This window comes from Chiloscyllium plagiosum, unplaced genomic scaffold (genome assembly GCF_037043375.1).
Source record: "Chiloscyllium plagiosum isolate Xiang-an unplaced genomic scaffold, Cpla_swu_hap1 HiC_scaffold_2, whole genome shotgun sequence".
NCBI lineage: Eukaryota > Metazoa > Chordata > Chondrichthyes > Orectolobiformes > Hemiscylliidae > Chiloscyllium > Chiloscyllium plagiosum.
This window is the reverse complement of record NW_028270140.1, coordinates 151,286,842-151,306,294: the sequence shown is the minus strand read 5'-3', so window position 1 is coordinate 151,306,294 and position 19,453 is coordinate 151,286,842. Positions and strand designations below refer to the sequence as shown.

Sequence of the window (19,453 nt, the reverse complement as noted above, 5' to 3'; positions counted from 1 at the left end):
ATTATCTGAACTGGATGTCTGACTCTAGAATGTGCAGGGTTATGGAGAAAAGGTGAGAGTGTGGCACAAGGTGAAATACTCGATCAGCATAGACACAATGGGCCAAACGGCCTTGTGCATTGTGACCATTCTGTAGGGCACACGGTTTTGTAAACCAGGACGAATACAGTCTCAGCTGGAGAATTCTGGGCTCTGCATTTTAAGAGGAATGCTGGGGCCTTGGTGAGTAATACCAGGGATGAGAGTCTCAAATATTGTGAAGAGATGGGAGAGGCTATATTCATCTCTTTTTAAGATGTAAAATTAAGATTTGAGCTACTAGAGGTGTTCCAAAATATGAAGTTTTGATAGAAAAGGCAGAAATACAAGGTGGTAACAAAGAATCACAGGTTTACATCATTTCACAGGAGAAGAAATGAGAAGACTTTTCATGTCAAGAGTGGGTAAGGTCTGCAAAATGTTACCTGAAAGAACGACAAAATTGGATTCCATTGGCACCTTCAGAAGGCAATTAAGTCGGTACTTGAGGATTGATCTGCAGGGTTGAGATAAAAATTGGAGAGCTCTCTCAGAGCAGGCTGAATGTCCTCTTTCAGTGCAGTCAGATTGTGACTGTAAGACAGCCAAGAGCAACAAGGATGTGGGAAATAGATGCCTGTCATGCCCAGAGACTCCCACATCTGGAGAGTTCATTTTGAGCAACATTTTTCAATTAAAATACCGTAAAAACCGTTGAAAGCTGAAGATTGTTAATTTTTCCTATGATTAAAGTCTCAGGTGCATTCTACAGCACCTGCCAAACTCACGACCACTCCTATCTAGAAGGACAAGGACAGCACATACATGGGAACACCACCACCTGCTAGTTCCTCTCTAACTCACTGACCATCCTGACTTGGAAATATATTGCCATTCCTTCACTGTGGCTGGGTCAAAATCCTGGAATTCCCTCCCTAGCAACATATTGTGGGTCAACCTGAAACACATGGACTGGAGCAGTTCAGGAATGGAGCTCAACACTACTTCTCAAAGGCAACTAGGAATGGGTAATAAATTCTGGCCCAGCCAGCGTCACCCATACCCTGTAAATGAATTTTTAACAGCCCTCCAGAGGAGGAAACTTGTCACCATTGGGCTGACCTGGGACCCTTGTCCTATATCCCGTAACTGTCCTGAAATGCCTAATTGTCATCTGAAATAGCTCTATGAACAACACGGTTGTATCAACCATTCTCAAGACAGGTGATGTGCAATAAATGTTGGTCTTGTCAGTAACATTCCTGTCCTGAGAATGAATATTTTAAAAACAAAAGCTATCTAGCTAGCCCTTTCACCTACATTTCATCAGGCTGAGAGCTTTGAGTAAGTGGGTCACAGTCAAAGTAAATAGTTTGTGCAGCCTGTTCTGTTGTACTTTGTGAACATTGTAACATTTATCTGTTGATAAGCTGAGCAAAGTTCTGGGGCATCCATAGTCAGGTTGAGGTAAGGGTATTGAGGGCAATGTCACTGTTTGTTAACTCATTCCAACCTGTGAATTCTGTGCACGTCAAAGTGAGGAATGTTATTGCCAGGGAATGGGACAAGTTTCTCATTCAGACACCGTGTGTCTACATAACGCAACAGATGGGAGACACAATCCAATTCTGCCACCTGAGAGAGGATGCAATGTGTCTCTGACCCAATCTTGGAAGATCCTTAAAGGGAGTGATGGAGTAGTTAGGATCACTTTACTCTTGTGGCAGAGTCGAAGACAATGGGGCATAATCTTAAAATTAAAGTTGGTTCATTTACTGCTCCTGGTGAGTAATACTCGATAATACCTTAGTAGTATGATTGATTTGGTGCTAGTTTAAAAAGGAAGTTCAGAGGTATGTAATAGCATCTCTGCATTTTTGTATCATCATTCACTCATAGGATGTGGTGTTACTGGCTGAATCAACATTTATTGCCCATCCCTAATTGCCCAGAGGGTTTGGAATCACATGTTGGCCAGACCAGATATGGACGTCAGTTTCCTTCCCTAAAGAATATCAGTGAACCAGATGGAATTATTTTCCAGCAACTGACAATGGTTTCATGGTCATCATTAGACTCTTAATTCCAGATTTTTTTATTGAATTCAGATTCCACCATCTGCCATGATGAGATCTGAAGCTGGATCCCAGAATATTACCTGGTTTAACAGTAGAGCACCAGGCCATCATTGTCCTTTAAGTAGAGAGAAGAGAAAGAACACATGAATTAGGAGCAGAAGTCGATGAACGGTGATGTCAGGAAGTACTTGCACCAAGTCCAGTGGAAACCTGGAACTCTGTCTCTGCTTTGGTGCTGTGGACCAATTGGAGATTAAAGACTGAAAGGTTTTTGCTGGGTGAGAGTATGAAGGGATAACGGAGTTGATTTCAGATTGGTCATGATCTACCTCTTGTGGTGGAACAGGTTAGCTTCCTTTCCACAGCTCCCATCTTGAGCCTTAGCCCCATTCCCATTCTGCTACACCACTGTGACCTTCCGAGTTTTGTGTTGTGGCTCCCTGACAACAAGGAATTCAATTCCGCCCCGGCCCAACCCCACAACAAACTCAACTCATGCCGCACTATCATTGAGGGTTTCCTCCGGTTAAGCTGTCCCCGAATTGTCAAACCAGACCCCAGAGACAAAGGTTCAGAGTTTAAACCAATACTGTGTTTGTTTGACATTTAACATTAACTAACCCCCTCCCCATCCTCAATACGTGAGCTTCCAAAGAGAAAAACAACCTATGGGACTTCCCCCAAGTCCAAACTGAGAACGTAGAACAGTACAGCACAGAATAGGCCCTTCAGCCCTTGATGTTGTGCTGGCCCCGACAAACAGAACACAAGGGGAAATCTTAGGACAACTGATGTAGAGATGAGTTTAGTTATTGCAACATACATAGAAACTAGGAGCAGGAGTAGACCATTTGGCCCTTCAAACCTGCTCCAAAATTCAATATGATCGTGGTTGATCCTCTAACTCAATGATATAATCCCGCTTTCTTCCAATACCCTTTGGTGCCTCAAAACCTAAAAGTATATCTGTCTCTTTCTTGAATATATCTAGTGATTTGGCCTCCACAGCCTTTTGTGATAGACAATTCCACAAGATCACTTTGAATGGAAACATATTTCATCATCTTAATCTGCAGTGGTCTACTCTGTATCCTGGTCTACTCTATCCCCTGGATCTAGACTCCCCATCTGGGGGAAACATCCTCCCTGCATCTAGTCGGTCATGCCCTGTTAGAATTGTATACGTTTTAATCAAATCCCCTGTCACCCTTCTAAACTATAATGAATACAGGCCCAGGTGAAGTATGGGACAATACTGGCAGTATTAGTTCAGTGTACCTTTGCTGCACTCCCTCTATGGGAGGTCTCTTCTTTCTTGAGCAGATGCTCAAACGGGAAGTGAAGGAGCCAAAAGGGGGAGAGAGACGTTTGGAGGGGGAATTGTTGAGCTCAGTGCCAGAATAGCACATCCACCCACAAGGATCACAGGACCAGGACCAGGACAAGGAGGCAAACAATGCTTGCAAGCTATTTGTCGTTCAGTGAGGGTGTGACTGTCCATTGCCTGAGCTCTGGGGAGGAAGGATTAGAAGATACACAAGGAACTGGCGCAAAGGGAACCCTGAGATTTTGAAGGGTTGTCAGACTGAGGGTGGAAACACAGAATGGTCATGGAGGAATCTGAATCCGAGGATAAGAATTTTAAAAATGGAAGCTTTGGTCAAACAACAAGGAGGACAATTTTGCTGGTGGTTTGTTGTGGTATTGAAGTGCTTAGATCCAAATCCAACCTTGCAGTCCAAGCTATTGGTTTCCCTCTGGGCACCTCTGGTATATTTAACACAAAAACACATGCCCACTGGGCACCAATCTATTGGCAAGTGACAGTTACAGCTTGTTACAAAATAGAAAATCGTTCTTCCTTCTCGGGAAGCTGGTGAGACCTGCCCCTCTGGTTCATCTTACAAAATCAAACACAGCTTGGAGGTCTGCCGCGCCATCCCGCGCTCTTTCCTCGGCTCCTTGGCTCCAGCCAGTTGCCGGGAGAGTGCCGGGACGGTGTCAGGGGCTCTCCTCCTCTGCACCCGGTGCAGCACAATGCGGTACATGCCCGTGATGGGGCTGCGTGAGTCCTTGCCGCTGTTGTCCAGGATGTGGGTGTCTGTCACCCCCAGGCGGGTCAGCGCCCGCTTCACCTCGGCCTGGTCCCCCCTCAGAGCCTCGGCACAGCCGGCCAGGTGTGAGGGGTCCAGCCGGAAGGGCTCGTGGCCCTTCGGGAGCCGGACGCCTCCCATCCACTCACTGCGGGCGATCTGAGTCACGGTGTGCCGCTCGGTAGGTGCCGGTCTCAGGATACCGCGGATCAGCCTCTGGCACGGCTCAGTCAGATGCTGTGGCAATTGGTAGCTGCCCTCCAGGATGCACTTCTTCAGCTTGGCCACAGTGTCTGCCCGGAAGGGCATGGTGCCCACCACCATAAAGTACAGCAGCACCCCCAAAGCCCAGATGTCCACGAAGATCCCCACGTAATTCTCGTCGCGGAAAAGCTCGGGCGCGGCGTAGGGGGGTGAGCCGCAGAAGGTGCTGAGCAGCTGGTCTCTGCGGCACGTGGTGCTGAAACCAAAGTCGCCCACCTTCACACAGCTGTTGGTCACGTAGAAAACGTTCTCTGCCTTCAGGTCCCGGTGAATCGTGTTGTTCTCGTGCTGCGAGAGCAAGGAGTGAGGGTGGGGGAGGGGGGAAGGAGACAGGAATCACAACCGGTCAAATAAAATCAAACCACCGCGGGCACTGGCAATCTGACATGGAAACTGCTGGAGAAGTGTCAGCAGCCCTGGCAGCAGCTGAGGTGTGGGGAACAGGACCAGCTAGTGAACTAGAACAGCAACCACCCCAGCACCTACAAACGGAGCTGTGTTGGAACATTATTCAGATAAGCAATGACATACTACAGCAACCCAGATCTCCAGAAGACAGAACAGGAACACCTATTCAAGGCATTTAAACAAAATAGGTGCCCCAAGAGCACTATCCTCCAATACTTACTTAACAAATTTAAAAGAAGAAAACACTACATGACCAGACAAAATAGTGACCACATTATATATCAAAGACATATTAGAAATGACTACCTGACCAATCAGAATGCAGGGAAACTTAGTGGCCCACAAACCAGTGAACACCTTTCACCAGCTGGGTTGGACCAAAGGGTCTGTTTCCATGCTGTACATCTCTATGACTGTGAAAAACACTACATAGGACAAACAGGAAGAAAACTGATTGTACGAGTGCACAAACATTAGCTCGCCACTGCCAGATGCAGCAGTAGTGTCTCACTTCAAACCACACAGACAACAAAGGATACAAATGCAACTGGGATGATATAACCATCCCAGTACAGGTGAAACAGAGACACGCCAGAGGATTCCTTCAAGCCTGGCACTTCAACCGGAAATCAATCAATAAACACATTGAACTGGACCGCATATACAAATCACTCAGACACAGAACCGGAAGTACCCAAAAAAGCCACGTAAATACCAGGTGGGACAGACCACCAACACTTTATCGAAGATGCACTGATGATGTCACCTAGCAAGGCAACAAAATGTCTGCAGAAAACCACACCGACTCGGCTAACAAATCTACTCATCCACAACCTGAGTTACAAATCTTTTCAAAAACTCGAAATACCTATGGGCGTGACACCCTCAAACTAACCCAACGATGGGAGACCAACACCACCTGCCTGAAAGCCATGTATGAAGAACTGTACTTCCTACATGAATGTCTTAGGAAACAGGTACTGCCAACAAATTTAAAATACAAAACGCCTGTCAACAGCCAGCAGGCAAGAAAAACAGCAGGACAGAATGGCTGCAAAATGCTAAGGGTTATGATCACAGATATCCACAACCGTCTCCACAAATATAAATGAGAAATTGCGCGCCAAAACACTCTGTCCTCCAATACCACCGACCCAGAATGGACAACCCATTAGAACAAGCCAAGGCCATACAACAACACAGGACCAGACCTAGCAAAAGACAAGCACTACAGGAAAAATGATCAAAACTCACCCACAACAATACAGACAACACAGAGACATGGATAAAGAACCTCTCAGACAGACCACTCAAAGACTCAGGAAAATCCATCCTGGTACGTGGACTAAACCTTAACGACAAAAGTGCTAGAAAAACTAACTTCCTTCAGCATGATAGGCCACACTGAAAATCCACGGACTGGATGAAGAAACACAATAGACTATCAGACAGATGATAGCTCCCACTCTAAGCAGAACAGGAAACTGGATCACACTCACCACAGAAGAAAGGAAAGCACTGGGGAAACTCAAAAGGGATGAGAACATAGTAATACTACCAGCGGACAAAGGAAGGATGACAGTAATACGAAACAGGGATCAGTATATGGAGAAAGCAAACAAACCACTCCATGATACTGCTACTTACCAACAGATGGCGATAGACACAACCCCATAACTCAAGAATAGGATTACCATGAAACCAAAGCAACTTCTGTACACAGCACAGGAGACATCAGCAAAACAAACCTGCAAAAGAAGAAACCAAACGGATCCAACCCAACCTGATTCTACAGACTACCCAAGGTTCACAAAGCAGGAGCACCTCTCAGAGCTATTCTCTCACTCCCAGGGACACCTACCTCCGGGTGAGCCAAGGACTAACAAGACTAAAACACCTAACAGAATTCTCCAACCACTCCATTCACTCCTCCCAAGTGTTCCTCAACATCATCAGAAATACCACAATAGAGGAGGATGAAATAATGATTTCATTTGATGTAACAGCGCTCTTGACATCTGTAGACAGTGACCTAGCCAAGGATACCAATGCCACATTAATGGACAAAGTGGTTACTGGGACACCAAAGACACCAGCAGCATCAAACAGAACAGCATGCCAGTACTACTACACCTATGCCTCAAAACTCACTTTACAGTCAATGGACAAGTGTACAGACAAGCTAACGGCACACCAATGGGGTCCCCGATATCAGGACTGATAGCAGAAGCAGTAATGCAATGCTTGGAATGGACAGCTGTCCCCACCATCCAGCCCAAACTCTGGCTCTGGTATGTAGATGACTTTGCCATCATTAAACGTACACATATGGAAGAAATCCACCACCACATCAATAAGATCCTCACCGCAATAAAGTTCACAGCAGACTCCCTTCCTGGACATATTAGTGGAACACACCTACCTGTGAACTCCAGACCAGTGTGTACAGGAAGATCACCCATACAGACCAGATACTGGTGATGGGATGGGAAGGCCATCCATGGGCCATCCCACCCAGAACTCAATTTTCGAGGTGGCAAGGAAAAGGTGGGCATCCCTCTATTGCCAACCCCTTACCTGCCCTGCTATCTCTAGAGGGTCAGGTTCTGCCCACAAGCCTCATATTGGATGATGATTATTTTACATAAAGTGTTTCTGGTCAATGGTGACCCCCGGGATGTTGATAGTGGGGGATTCCATGATGGTAACACCATTGAATGTCAAGAAGTGTTGGTTGCATTGTCTCTTATTGGAAAAGTTTATTGCAAAGCATCTGTGTGGCCTGAATGTTACCTGCCACTCTACAGCCCAAGCCTAGATATTGTCCAGTTCTTGCTGCATTTGGACATGGACTACTTCAGTGTCTGAGGAGCTACGAATGATGTTAAACCTTGTGCAATCATTGGCAAACATCCCCACTTCTGACTTTATGATGGAGGGGAGGTCACTGATGAAGCAGCTGAAGATGGTTGGGTCTAGGACTGCAGATGCTGGAAACCAGAGTTTAGAATCGAGTGGTGCTGAAAAAGCACAGCAGGTCAGGCAGCATCCGAGGAGCAGGGAAATCGACATTTCTGGCAAAAGCCCTATTCTCCGTCACATCCAAACAGCTTTAATTTTATTTTCTAACCTCTTATGGAGGGCTTTATCAAAAGCTGAGTGAAAATGAAATAAATATGTTACAAGTAACATCCTCAAAAAACTCCAAGTTTATCAAACAGGATTTCCTTTTCATAAGCCCACACTGACTCGGCACAATGTTGCCATTCATGTCTAAATGCCCAATTATCATGTTATTAGACCAACAGACATGTACAGTACAGAAGGAGACCATTCCACCCATTGTGTCCGTGTTGGTCTGATTACACCAATCCCATTTTCCAGCATTTGGCCCAAAGCATTGGAGGCACTGGTGATGCAAGTGCATATCAAAAAGCTGCTTAAATTTCTGACCCAACCACCTTTTCAGGCAGTGAGCTCCAGACTCTCATCACCCTCAACTCTCCTCTTAAACTTCTACCTCTTACCTTAAATTTACAGCCCACAGCTATTGATTCCACCACAAATGGGAAAAGCCTTTCCCATCCAACCTATCTATGCCCCACCTATCCTTTTCCACCACTATTCGGGTCCCTCTCAGCCTTTTCTGCTGCAAGGAAAGCCAACTCAGTCTATTCAATCTTTCCTCATAGCTCAGCCCCTCCAGCCCAGGCAACACTCTGGTAAATCTCCCCTCCAATTTCTCTACTCAAATCATATCCTTCCCTTAATGTGGTGACCAGAACTGCACACAGCTGAGGCCTGACTAGCATTTATAATGGATTCTAATACTTTTTCCTAATACTGGCTAACACTGACATCAAGTTAATAGGTTTGTAATTCTCTACTCTCCCTCCTCCTCCCTTCTTGAATTGTGGAGTTATGTTTCCCACCTTCCCGTCTGTAGGATCCTTTCTAAATTCTGTAGAATTACAAAAAATAACCACTAATGCATCCATTTTCCCAATTCCGACTTCTTTCAACACTTGAGGATGAAGCTCAGCTGGTCCAGGAGATATATCAACCCGAGTACTATCTCTTTACTAATACTGACATCTTTTAGATCTTCAGTTTCACCGTCCGTTGGTGAGCTAGAATTTCTAGCAGATTGTCTGCTTCCTCTTACTGGAACTAAACCAGCAGGAGGCTGGAAGAACACAGAAGGCCAGGCAGCATCAGGAGGTGAAGGAGTCGACGTTTTGGGAGTAACTCTTCTGAAGGGTTAAACCCAAAATATTGACCCCTCCACCTCCTGATGCTGTTTGCTTGCTGTGTCCTTCCAGCCTCCTGATTCTGCCTGGCCTGCTGTGTTCTTCCAGCCGCCAGGCTACTTTGGATTCCAACATCTGCAGTTTTATTTTGTCCTCTTACTGCAAAGTTTCTCCTGCATATCTCTTCTTTCCACAGTAGATTTTCTGACTCCCCCTCTAAACCAGGCCTACATTCATCTTTACTAAACCTTTCTCTTTGCCACAACAATAGAAGCTTTCACAGTCCACTCTTATATTGCGCACCTGCTTACATTTATATTCTCCTCTTTCTTCCTCATCAGTTTCTTGGACTTCCTTTGCTGGGGCTTCACTTGTTCCCAATCCTCAGGCTATATTCCACAATCTTACCAGCCACTTTGCTTCATCTAATGCGATCTTTAATATTTTTATGTTAATTTGGGTGTCTGTGCCCTAAAGGAATGTATGTCTGTTGTAGACCTTGTAGTATTTCTTAATATCAGCCAATGTTTGTCAACTGATCAATATTTTAGCATAATCTCCCAATCCACCTTACTGCTCATACCCCCTTAGCTTCCTTTGCTCAGATTTAAGATCCTAATTTGTCAATGTCATGTTCAAACTTCATATCATTTATTTTTGTTTGTTAATGGGATGGGGGGCATCACAGGCAAGGCCAGGATTAATTGCCCAGAGGGCAGTTAGGAGTTAACCATGTTGCCGTGGATCTGGAGTCACACACAGACCAGACCAGACGAGGATGGCAGATTTCCTTCCCTAAAGGGCATTAGTGAACCAGATGGGTTTTTACACAACAATCCAGTGATGGTCACTACTCTGACAACTTTTATTCCAGATTTTTGTTTTAATTCAACTCCGTGGGTTTCCGCCAGGTGCTCCGGTTTCCTCCCACAGTCCAAAAAATGTGCAGGTTAGGTGAATTGGCCATGCTAAATTGCCTGTAGTGTTAGGTGAAGGGGTAAATGTAGGGGAATGGGTCTGGGTGGGTTGCACTTCGGCGAGTTGGTGTGGACTTGTTGGGCCGAAGGGCCTGTTTCTACACTGTAAGTAATCTAAGTAATCTAAGAACCAGTAGAAGAACAATGGGCCTCTCCTAGGCTGTAGCTTTCCAGCATTGTGTGTGCTTACCATGTGTTTAACAGCTGAGACAATCTGTGCAAAGACCACCTTGCTGTCCTCCTCGGAGAGCCTGCCCTCGGTGCTGATTTTGGTGAACAGTTCGCCCCCACCAGCATACTCCATGACCAAGTGAAGTTTGGACAAAGTCTCGATCACTTCGTAGAGCCTGATGATGTTGGGGTGGTGTAGGCGCTCCATGCTGGAGATCTCCCGAGACAGCAGCTGCTGGGTCTTCTGTCCCAGTTTTGCCTTGTCCAATATCTTGATGGCGACTTTCTCTAAATGTGAGAAAGAAACGAGGTCACACCACCTCTCCCTCTGCAAGGAGACTCAGGTACAAACACAGATTGATACCAATGGCATGTCAATGATATTGTTAAGATACAAAGGGCCATGGGCTTGTTTAATGAAATACCTCGAGTACTTCTTAAAAGGGATTGCTGCACCGGGTTCGAGCAACTCCCCAAAACTACATTTCTATCCCAATTTTGTGTAAATGTCATTTTTCGGGTTTTCTTTTGTTACAGATCCTCTTTAAAGGGTTACTTCCTGGTAACACAAAATAATTTAGTGAGAGAGTGGTGCAGGAGCATTATCACTCCCCGACCCAAGTGCTGAATGAAAAGCAGTGTCTGCAAATACCCTCAGACTTCACGCGTGTACGATTCCAGCAGTGCCACAACGTCAAAGTTCAATGATATAGTGTGCATGCCCACATGCGTGGTGGGAGTGAGGATTGAGGCAGCAAAGATGGGGGTGGGGGTGGGGGTGGGAGAGGATGTGGGGCAAGAGGATAGGGAGTGGAGTGGGGATGGGCGAAGGATGGGGATGGTGGAAGGGGGATGTGAGGATGTAGGGGAGTTGTGGATGGGGGGAAGTGAGAATGACTATGGGTGAGGATGGGAGTGTGATGATGGGGAAGAATGAGAATGTGAGAGTGAAGATAGGAGTATGAGGATGGAGGGGAGTGAGGACTGGTTGGGGTCAGTGAGGATGGGGCTGGTGAGAACATAGTCAGTAAGAATGAGAGATGGAAGGAAGTGAGGACATGGAACGGGGGCTGGGCAGTGAGGATGAAGGATTGCCAACAAGCTGTATTAGGGAGACAAAGGCTCCCCCTCTTCCAGCCTCCCAATTACCAAGTCATATTCCCCCATCCCTGCTTGGTCGTCCACCTCCTCCCTCTCTGGCACTCCTGTCAGTGAATACAGACTAATGTAAATTCCAGCCTGAGATGCAATGACCAATTAACACCCAGCAACTGAGTGTTCGATCCAGTTCATTAACATGGAACTGGATCTACCCAAATGCTCATGAACAATAAGGGAGAATGGGCTCTTTACACTCACTTTCCACAGGTTTATATCCTGACTAGACTGATTAGGTTCAAGGACTGCTCTCTCTCTCTCGAACTGAAAACAGCAAATGCTGGAGCTCACAGCAGGTCAGGCAGCATCCATGGAGAGAGAGCAAGCTAACATTTCCGGTCGAGATGACTCTATCAGAGCTGGTCAGTTTTAAGTACAGATTCCAACATCTGCACCAGTTTGCTCCTGCATTCCTCTCTCTCTCTCTCAGGACTTATAGAAAACAGCAGGTAGGTCCAATCAGTTCATTTCTTAAAAACAGCAAAGAGGGATACACTGCAATGCTTTGTATCTAACCCCATGCTGTCTCTATCTTGGGAGTGTTTGATGAAAGAATTTCAATAACATATTTTCTGTTCTGTGTGTGTGGTACAATCAGGAAGCAATGGTGACAACCCCACCATGAACCTGGGGGTGGGTGGTATTCTTTCTCTTCCCTCTGTCTGCTGTATTGAACCGTTGCTCCTTATTGATCGGTCTCGCCACTTCACTAACTATACACAGCTTGTGGGCTCATTTAGCAGTGTGGTCTCAAATCCTATTCTGGACTCCCAGTATTGTATCCTGTTCCTTTTGACCTATTTGAGGGATAATCAAATACTGTGCTTCTGCTAGACTCAGTTATCAAAATTGCAGCCCTCTCCTGGCTGAGTGAACCTCCCAGGTCCTACCCTCTGTACATCTCAGCTCCTTCACATCTCTACTCCACATCTAATTTCACTTCCGTTCACCCACGGGGATTTTCAAACTTCACCCTTGATGCCAGGTCCATGGTTTTTTCCCTCTGTGTCTGTGTCAGCCTCTCCGAGATCTCTGCCCTTCACTAACTCCAGCTGCCAGAGGAAGGGGTGGAGGCTGATACATTTACAGCATTTAAAAGGCATCTGGATGGGTAACTGAATAGGAAGGGTTTAGAGGGATATGGGCCAAGTGCTGGTAAGTGGGACGAGATTAGGTTAGGACATCTGGTCGGCATGGATGAGTTGGACCTAAGGGTCTGTTTTCGTGCAGTACATCTCTATGACTCTATAACTCTTGACCATTCCCGATTTTAATTGCTCCACCACCTGCCTGGGCCTGAAACCCTGGAATTTGCTTCCTAAACTCTCCGTCTCTTTCTCGGTCTCTCTCTCTCCTGCTTTACGATGCCCATCACATCTTTCCACTTTGACCTTCCTTCTGTGTTAACATTGCCCTGACGGTCTCACTGTCAAATTGCTGTTTGAGACGACAAACAGAAAATGCTGGAGAAACTCAGCAGGTATGGCTGCATTGTGGAGAGAGAAACAGCGTTAATGTTTCGGCAGTGAACCAGAACCCCAGAACAGTTCCAAAGAAGGGTCAATGGACTCGAAACATTAACGCTGTTTCCCTCTCCACAGATGCTGCCAGATCTGCTGAGTTTCTCCAGCACTTAGAACATAGAACATAGAACATAGAAGAATACAGCGCAGTACAGGCCCTTGGGCCCTCGATGTTGCGCCGATCCAAGCCCACCTAAACTACACTAACCCACTATCCTCCATATACCTATCCAATGCCCTCTTAAATGCCCATAAAGAGGGAGAGTCCACCACTGTTACTGGCAGGGCATTCCATGAACTAACGACTCGCTGAGTGAAGAACCTACCCCTAACATCAGTCCTATATCTACCCCCCCTTAATTTAAAGCTATGCCCCCTTGTAATACCCGACTCAATACGCGGGAAAAGGTTCATACTGTCGACCCTATCTAACCCCCTACTTGCTGTTTTGTCTCGGATTTCTGGCCATTGTGTATTTGGTTTTGCTATTTGATAGTGTTGGGCTGAAATGCCTCAGGATGATTGTGACCGTATTGAAGACGCTGGACACAAGCTGCTGTCGTTACTTTGCTGAGCATCAGTCAGCAGTGAGCGGCCGGGCACACCATCACAACAGAGCAGCCCCTGGTTCTTGGGGGCTCTCGTTACCTCTGGTGAGCAAGTGGACGCCGAGTTTGACCTGTGAGAAGTTTCCACTGCCGATCTCGCCTCGCACGCGGTAGAACCCGATCCGCTTCCCCAGCGTCAGCTCCTTGACCGCCCGCTCATCGTGCGCCATCTCCTGTGACAGTTTCTCCAGAGGGGTCAGTCTACGTGGCTGCCCAGCCTCCTCCTCAAAGATCTCCGGCCGAGTGCTGTCCTCCGAGCTGTTGTCCCGACTCCACTGGGGATAGTGCTGGTTCACCATGGTGCCACCATTGGCATAGACTGTGGTCATAGTCTGGAATGGGCACTTCTCCGCGTTCAGAATGGGCTCTCCTTTCTAAGCCTACATCCCACCTGGATCTTGGCCCGTGCCCTGGTGGGTAATACTCTGACTGCGGAGATGAATGAAAAGGTTCTGGGTTCAAATCCCACTCCCGGTCTTGGGTACAACAGAGAAAAATCAAAGCTGACAATCCTAGCACACTGTCAAAGGGAGGCGCAGATTTTGTAAATGAAGGATCCACAAATCAGACTCTCTCACATGGGTGTGAGAAGTTCCATGGTCACGACTTTGTAGAGCAGGGCCCTCAACTGATACCACTTAGAAAAAAACAGGTTATCTGGTTAATATTGTATTGCTGTTTGTGGAATCTTGCTGTATGCAAATCAGCTGCCAGGTTTCCAAATATTACAACAGTGATGACACTTCAAAAGTAATTCATTGGCTAATCAAGTGGTCCAGGATGTCCTGAAGTCGTGCAAGTCACTATATAAATGCAACTCTTTCTCAGCTGGCGTTCAAGGTCCAGGCCATGGAATAACTTGGCCTTCACGGGCCTCCTGTTTCCCATGAGGCCCTTCACTGCCTTCCAGGTAAGAGCGTTAAACGGGCTAGAATGGACAAACCACAGAATGAGAAGGAAGGTCTATGGATAGTTTGACAGAGTAGTTATTTTTCTCTGAGCACAGACTGGGCGCAGCTTCCTCTTGTCTGTTGGTGGAGACTTCATTGGAGATTCACCAGCAAGGGGGCAAGCCTGTCACTCAAAACATACATCCTTCAGCCCTTCCTTTATATTTACTGAAAGCTGCCTCATGTTCCAACATCCCTCAGGAAACAGGTGAGCAGGAACTAATGTACCCAGGAGACTTCACTCATGGGAGGGAGATATAGCAGGTCAGGTGCAGAGATGGTGCAGGTACGTATTGGCTTAGCACACCTTCATTATTGGCAGTCGGTCCAGTGGAAAAAAGCCTCTCTCACTCTCTGAACTTCAAATGTCAGTTGATTATAATCCTTCCGTTTGTCTGAGCCGCTGTGCACACCTCTTTTTGCACTGTCAGCTCAGCTTCATTTTTCTGGTATTGTTTAGAAGCTGCCTCGCAAACCCCAGGGGCATTGACAGGCGACTTACTGCCTCTTTGCTGGGTAATGATTGGTAGTATCTGAGCTGGTAGAGAAACTGGAGGAATGTGGAAAAGGAAAGTATGCCTTTCCTCGCTCGATTTGATATCTGTTTTGCAAATCAGTTTCTTTTCACTGGCCTTTTCCGTGCTGACAGTGGCGGGAGTAGCCAGGTCAAAGGTAAAATGTCCCAGGAGGTCAAACCTCTAATTCTCTGTCAGCTGTCTCGCTCTGTCTCCATCATCTTTGTACAGACATTGCCTCAGTAACTGCTCCAATCTGAGAGGGTTTGATCGTGACAATTCACCCTGCAGGAATAAATCAGACAAATCTTGAGTTACCAAAGTTTTTCACAGGACTATGACTTTCAGAATAAACGATTTGAAAGAATAATAGCAGATGGGGCAAGGCTCAAACTCTGAGCACCGACTGCATAAACATAGTATTTTCGTGAGCTCGAAAGGTTGGTGGTGATTTAATTGGCCTGTTTAAAATGACATTGGAATTTCCTTTGGTCACAGATCAGGTGCAATCTCACTGTGGACTCTCACTAATTGCTCTGCAGGTGGCACAGTGGCACAGTGGTTAGCACTGCTGCCTCACAGCGCCAGAGACCCGGGTTCAATTCCTGCCTCGGGCAACTGTCTGTGTAGAGTTTGCACATTCTCCCCGGGTCTGCGTGGGTTTCCTCCCACAGTACAAAAATGTGCAGGTTAGGTGAATTGGCCATGCTAAATTGCCTGTAGTGTTAGGTGAAAGGGTAAATGTAGGGGAATGGGTCTGGGTGGGTTGTTCTTCAGAGGGTCAGTGTGGACTTGTTGGGCCGAAGGGCCTGTGTCCACACTGTAACTAAGCTAATCTAATCAAAATCAGGGTGAGGCCATTCAGGGGCTGAAATCAGGAACCACTTTCACAGAAAGGTACATGGAATGTGAACAGTCCTTTGCATAAAGACAGAAAGATGTTTGTTTTTTTTTGTGGAATCTTGTGCTGGAAAAATTGTCTGTCACATTTCCTCCCTAATGGCAGTGACAATACTTCCAAAAGAGGTAAGGACATGACTACTGCATCACAATAACCTTTTATAAAGTCATTCAGCATGGACACACGTCCTTCAGTCCAACTTATCTGTGCCGACCAGACATCTAAATCTGACCTAGTTCCATTTGCCAGCATTTTGCCCATATCCCTCGAAACCCTTTCTGTTCATATACCCATCCAGATGCTTTTGAAATGTTTCAATTGTACCAGTCTCCATCACTTCCTCTGGCAGCTCATTACATACACACACCACACTCTGCATGAAGAAGTTACCCCTGAGGTCCTTTTAGAATCTTTCCCCTCTCACCGTAAACCTCTGTCCTCTGGTTTTGGACTCAATAGGGCTACCAGAGGAAGTGGTGGAGGCGAGGTTACAATCAGATCAGATGTGACTTTATTGAATGTTGGAGCATGCTCAGATCACAGAATGGTTACATTACAGAAGGAGGCCATTCAGCCCATCATGCCTGCACCAGTTCTAGCCCCTAGTTCCAATCTCTTTCCTTTTCCCCATATCCCTGCACACCATTTCTATCCAAATAACCATCCAATGTCCCTCTTGAATGCCCAAATGAACCTGCCTCCACCACATTTCCAGGCAGAGCATTCCATGATCAAGGGCTGAATGGCCTACCCTGCTCCTAATCTGTTTCTAAGAAAATAACCATCCTTGTGCTCAGCATCTTTAATGTGGTAAAGGTGTCCCTCACAGGAGTGTTATCAGAGATTATTTAACACTGAACCACATCAGGTATAGAGGGATTGGGCGGAGAAGCAGAGTGTTGCATTGAGGAGCTGATTTTAGGAGCTTTGTGAACTGTGTGTGTGTGCGTGCGAGAGAGTAGCAAAGGGATTTAAACCAAGGAAGCTCAATAGACCAGAATTAGAGGAATGCAAGGTTTTGGAGGGTTGGGAGGGGAGGGGGAGGGGTGGGGGGGTGGGGGGGGGGTGAGAGGAAATTATAATGAGCTAGGAAATGAGGGCACCAAGAGTTTAGAATTCATCAATAAGAAGTGGTGAATGAAGTAGGCCATACAAACACTTGTTTAATGAGCAGCACGACACAGGCACTGACTACAAGGTGCTGGCTCAGAATGAAAGGGAAGCAACGACTCTATTTTCACATGTCTTTTACCTCCCGCTCAAATGCAGCTTCAGATTATCAGGGGCTGCCCTATTGAAAAGTTCACTCCTGCGAGTCCCTGACAGAGTGCACCAGCACATATACAGTAGAGTGTACGACACCACACCACATCATCTTATTTTGATCTACAGACTGAAAATGTGAGAAATGCTTTAAAAAGAACAGAAAACACTGTTTGATGATTTGGCAGAAGAAGTGAAACGAATTGCTGCATCTGAAACAATGTGATTTTAAAAATTCATTTAGTGGACGAGGGCGTCACTGGCTAGGCCAGCATTTATTGCCCATTATAATTGCTCAGATTCCATCACAGTCCATTACCTAAGTCTCTGGATCAAGAGTCTAATAATAATGCTAACTAGGCCATTGCCTTCATGAATGGATTTCATCAGGAAAGGAAGACCCTGGGGGTCCAACCAAGCAACCAATGAACTAAAGACTGATGGGAATATCGTGTGCAGTTCTGGTCTCCTTCTTATCGGAAAGATATTGTGAAACTTGAAAGGGTTCAGAAAAGATTTACAAGGATGTTGCCAAGGTTGGAGGATTTTAGTTGTAAAGAGAGGCTGAACAGGCTGGGGCTGTATTCCCTGGAGCGTCGGAGGCTGAGGGGTGACCTTATAGAGGTTTACAAAATTATGAGGGGCATGGATAGGATAAATAGACAAAGTCTTTTCACTGGGCTCTGGGAGTCCAGAACTAGAGGGCATAGGTTTAGGGTGAGAGGGGAAAGATATAAAAGAGACCTAAGGGACAATGTTTTCATGCAGAGGGTGGTGCGTGGATGGAATGAGCTGCCAGAGTAAGTGGTGGAGGCTGGTACAATTGCAACATTTAAAAGGCATAGATTAGATTCCCTACAGTGAGGAAACAGGCCCTTCAGCTCAACAAGTTCACACCAACCCTCCAAAGACTAAACCACCCCTCCTCTGACTAATGTACCTAACAACTATGACAATTTAGCACGGCCAATTCACCTGACCTGCACATCTTTGGATTGTGGGAGGAAACCGGAGTCACCAGACAAAACCCACGCAGACATGGGAGAATGTGCAAACTCCACACAGACAGTCGCTCGAGGCTGGGATCAAACCTGTGAGGTTTGGTGCTGTGAGGCGGCAGTGCTGACTACTGAGCCGCCATGCCACATGTGGATGGATATATGAATAGGAAGGGTTTGGAGGGATATGGGCCGGGTGCTGGCAGGTGGATCAAGATTGGGTTGGGATATCTGGTCAACATGGATGGTTTGGACCGAAGGGTCTGTTTCCATGCTGTACTTCTCTATGACTCTATGAACTGCGGATGCTGTAAATCAGAAACTAAAACAGAAATTGCTGGAAAAGCTCAGCAGGTCTGGCAGCATCTGTGGAGAAAAATCAGAGTTAACGTTTTGAGTCAGACGTTCTGAGGACTGATCATCATTGTGTGAATAACAACGAGGTATCAAAGAATGGGCAAGGGGAATCCTTCCAATTTTGGGATTTTCGACAGAGCTGTATTGCTGTTTATTTTTTCTCTCTGCTCAAAATTTGGGTTTTATTTTTGCGTATCTGTGTTTGTTTGTGTCTGTGCCTGTGTGTGTGTGTATGTGTGGGGTTGGGGTAGGAAAAATTTCAGGTGCTAAATTAGTAATCCTGTTCTCTTATTGTTCACTTTTATTGTCATCTTAATCTCACATTTCATCGAACCAATCCTCAGCTATCACAACTGGTCAACCACAGGATAGTTTCAGTGAAGGAGAATGTAGAGCTAACATCATTGCCTTTCAGTGTTTTTCTGACTTGGCTTTTTTGAAATCGTAGCTCCCCTATATGTTGTTAGTGTGACACTGTTCAGTCTCAGAACACCTACCCTTCAATAAACTTGCAGAGATGGAAGCCAAGGGTATCATCACTGCACTGGTCAACTCGAGATTCAAACTCTGGTGGACATGGGTTCAGATCCCACTCTAGCAGATAGTGCTCAGCTGTTAAACTCATGGTAAGCACACACAATGCTGGAAAGCTACAGCCTAGGAGAGGCCCATTGTTCTTCTACTGATTCTTAGATTACTTAAAGTGTGGAAACAGGCCCTTCGGCCCAACAAGTCCATACCAACTTGCCGAAGTGCAACCCACCCAGACCCATTCCCCTACATTTACCCCTTCACCTAACACTACAGGCAATTTAGCATGGCCAATTCACCTAACCTGCAAATTTTTGGACTGTGGGAGGAAACCGGAGCACCCGGAGGAAACCCACGCAGACACTGGGAGAATGTGCAAACTCCACACAG

At 46.2% G+C, this 19,453-nt stretch overlaps 1 protein-coding gene across 4 annotated transcripts in view; it reads right to left on the bottom strand.

Annotated features, from left to right (window-relative positions):
* Positions 1-1,810: 1,810 nt before the first annotated feature.
* Positions 1,811-19,453, bottom strand: part of LOC122557058 (serine/threonine-protein kinase NIM1-like) — a 44,257-nt gene continuing 26,614 nt past the window's right edge. For all 4 annotated transcript variants that reach the window (XM_087974815.1, XM_087974823.1, XM_087974808.1 and 1 more), the window contains 3 exons: positions 13,589-15,298; positions 10,279-10,547; positions 1,811-4,741 (listed from right to left, as the gene is read on the bottom strand). In XM_087974815.1, the coding sequence (XP_087830941.1) occupies positions 3,998-4,741; positions 10,279-10,547; positions 13,589-13,877 (1,302 nt within the window). In that variant the 5' untranslated portion in view covers positions 13,878-15,298 and the 3' untranslated portion in view covers positions 1,811-3,997. The remainder of the gene's footprint in view (positions 4,742-10,278; positions 10,548-13,588; positions 15,299-19,453) is intronic.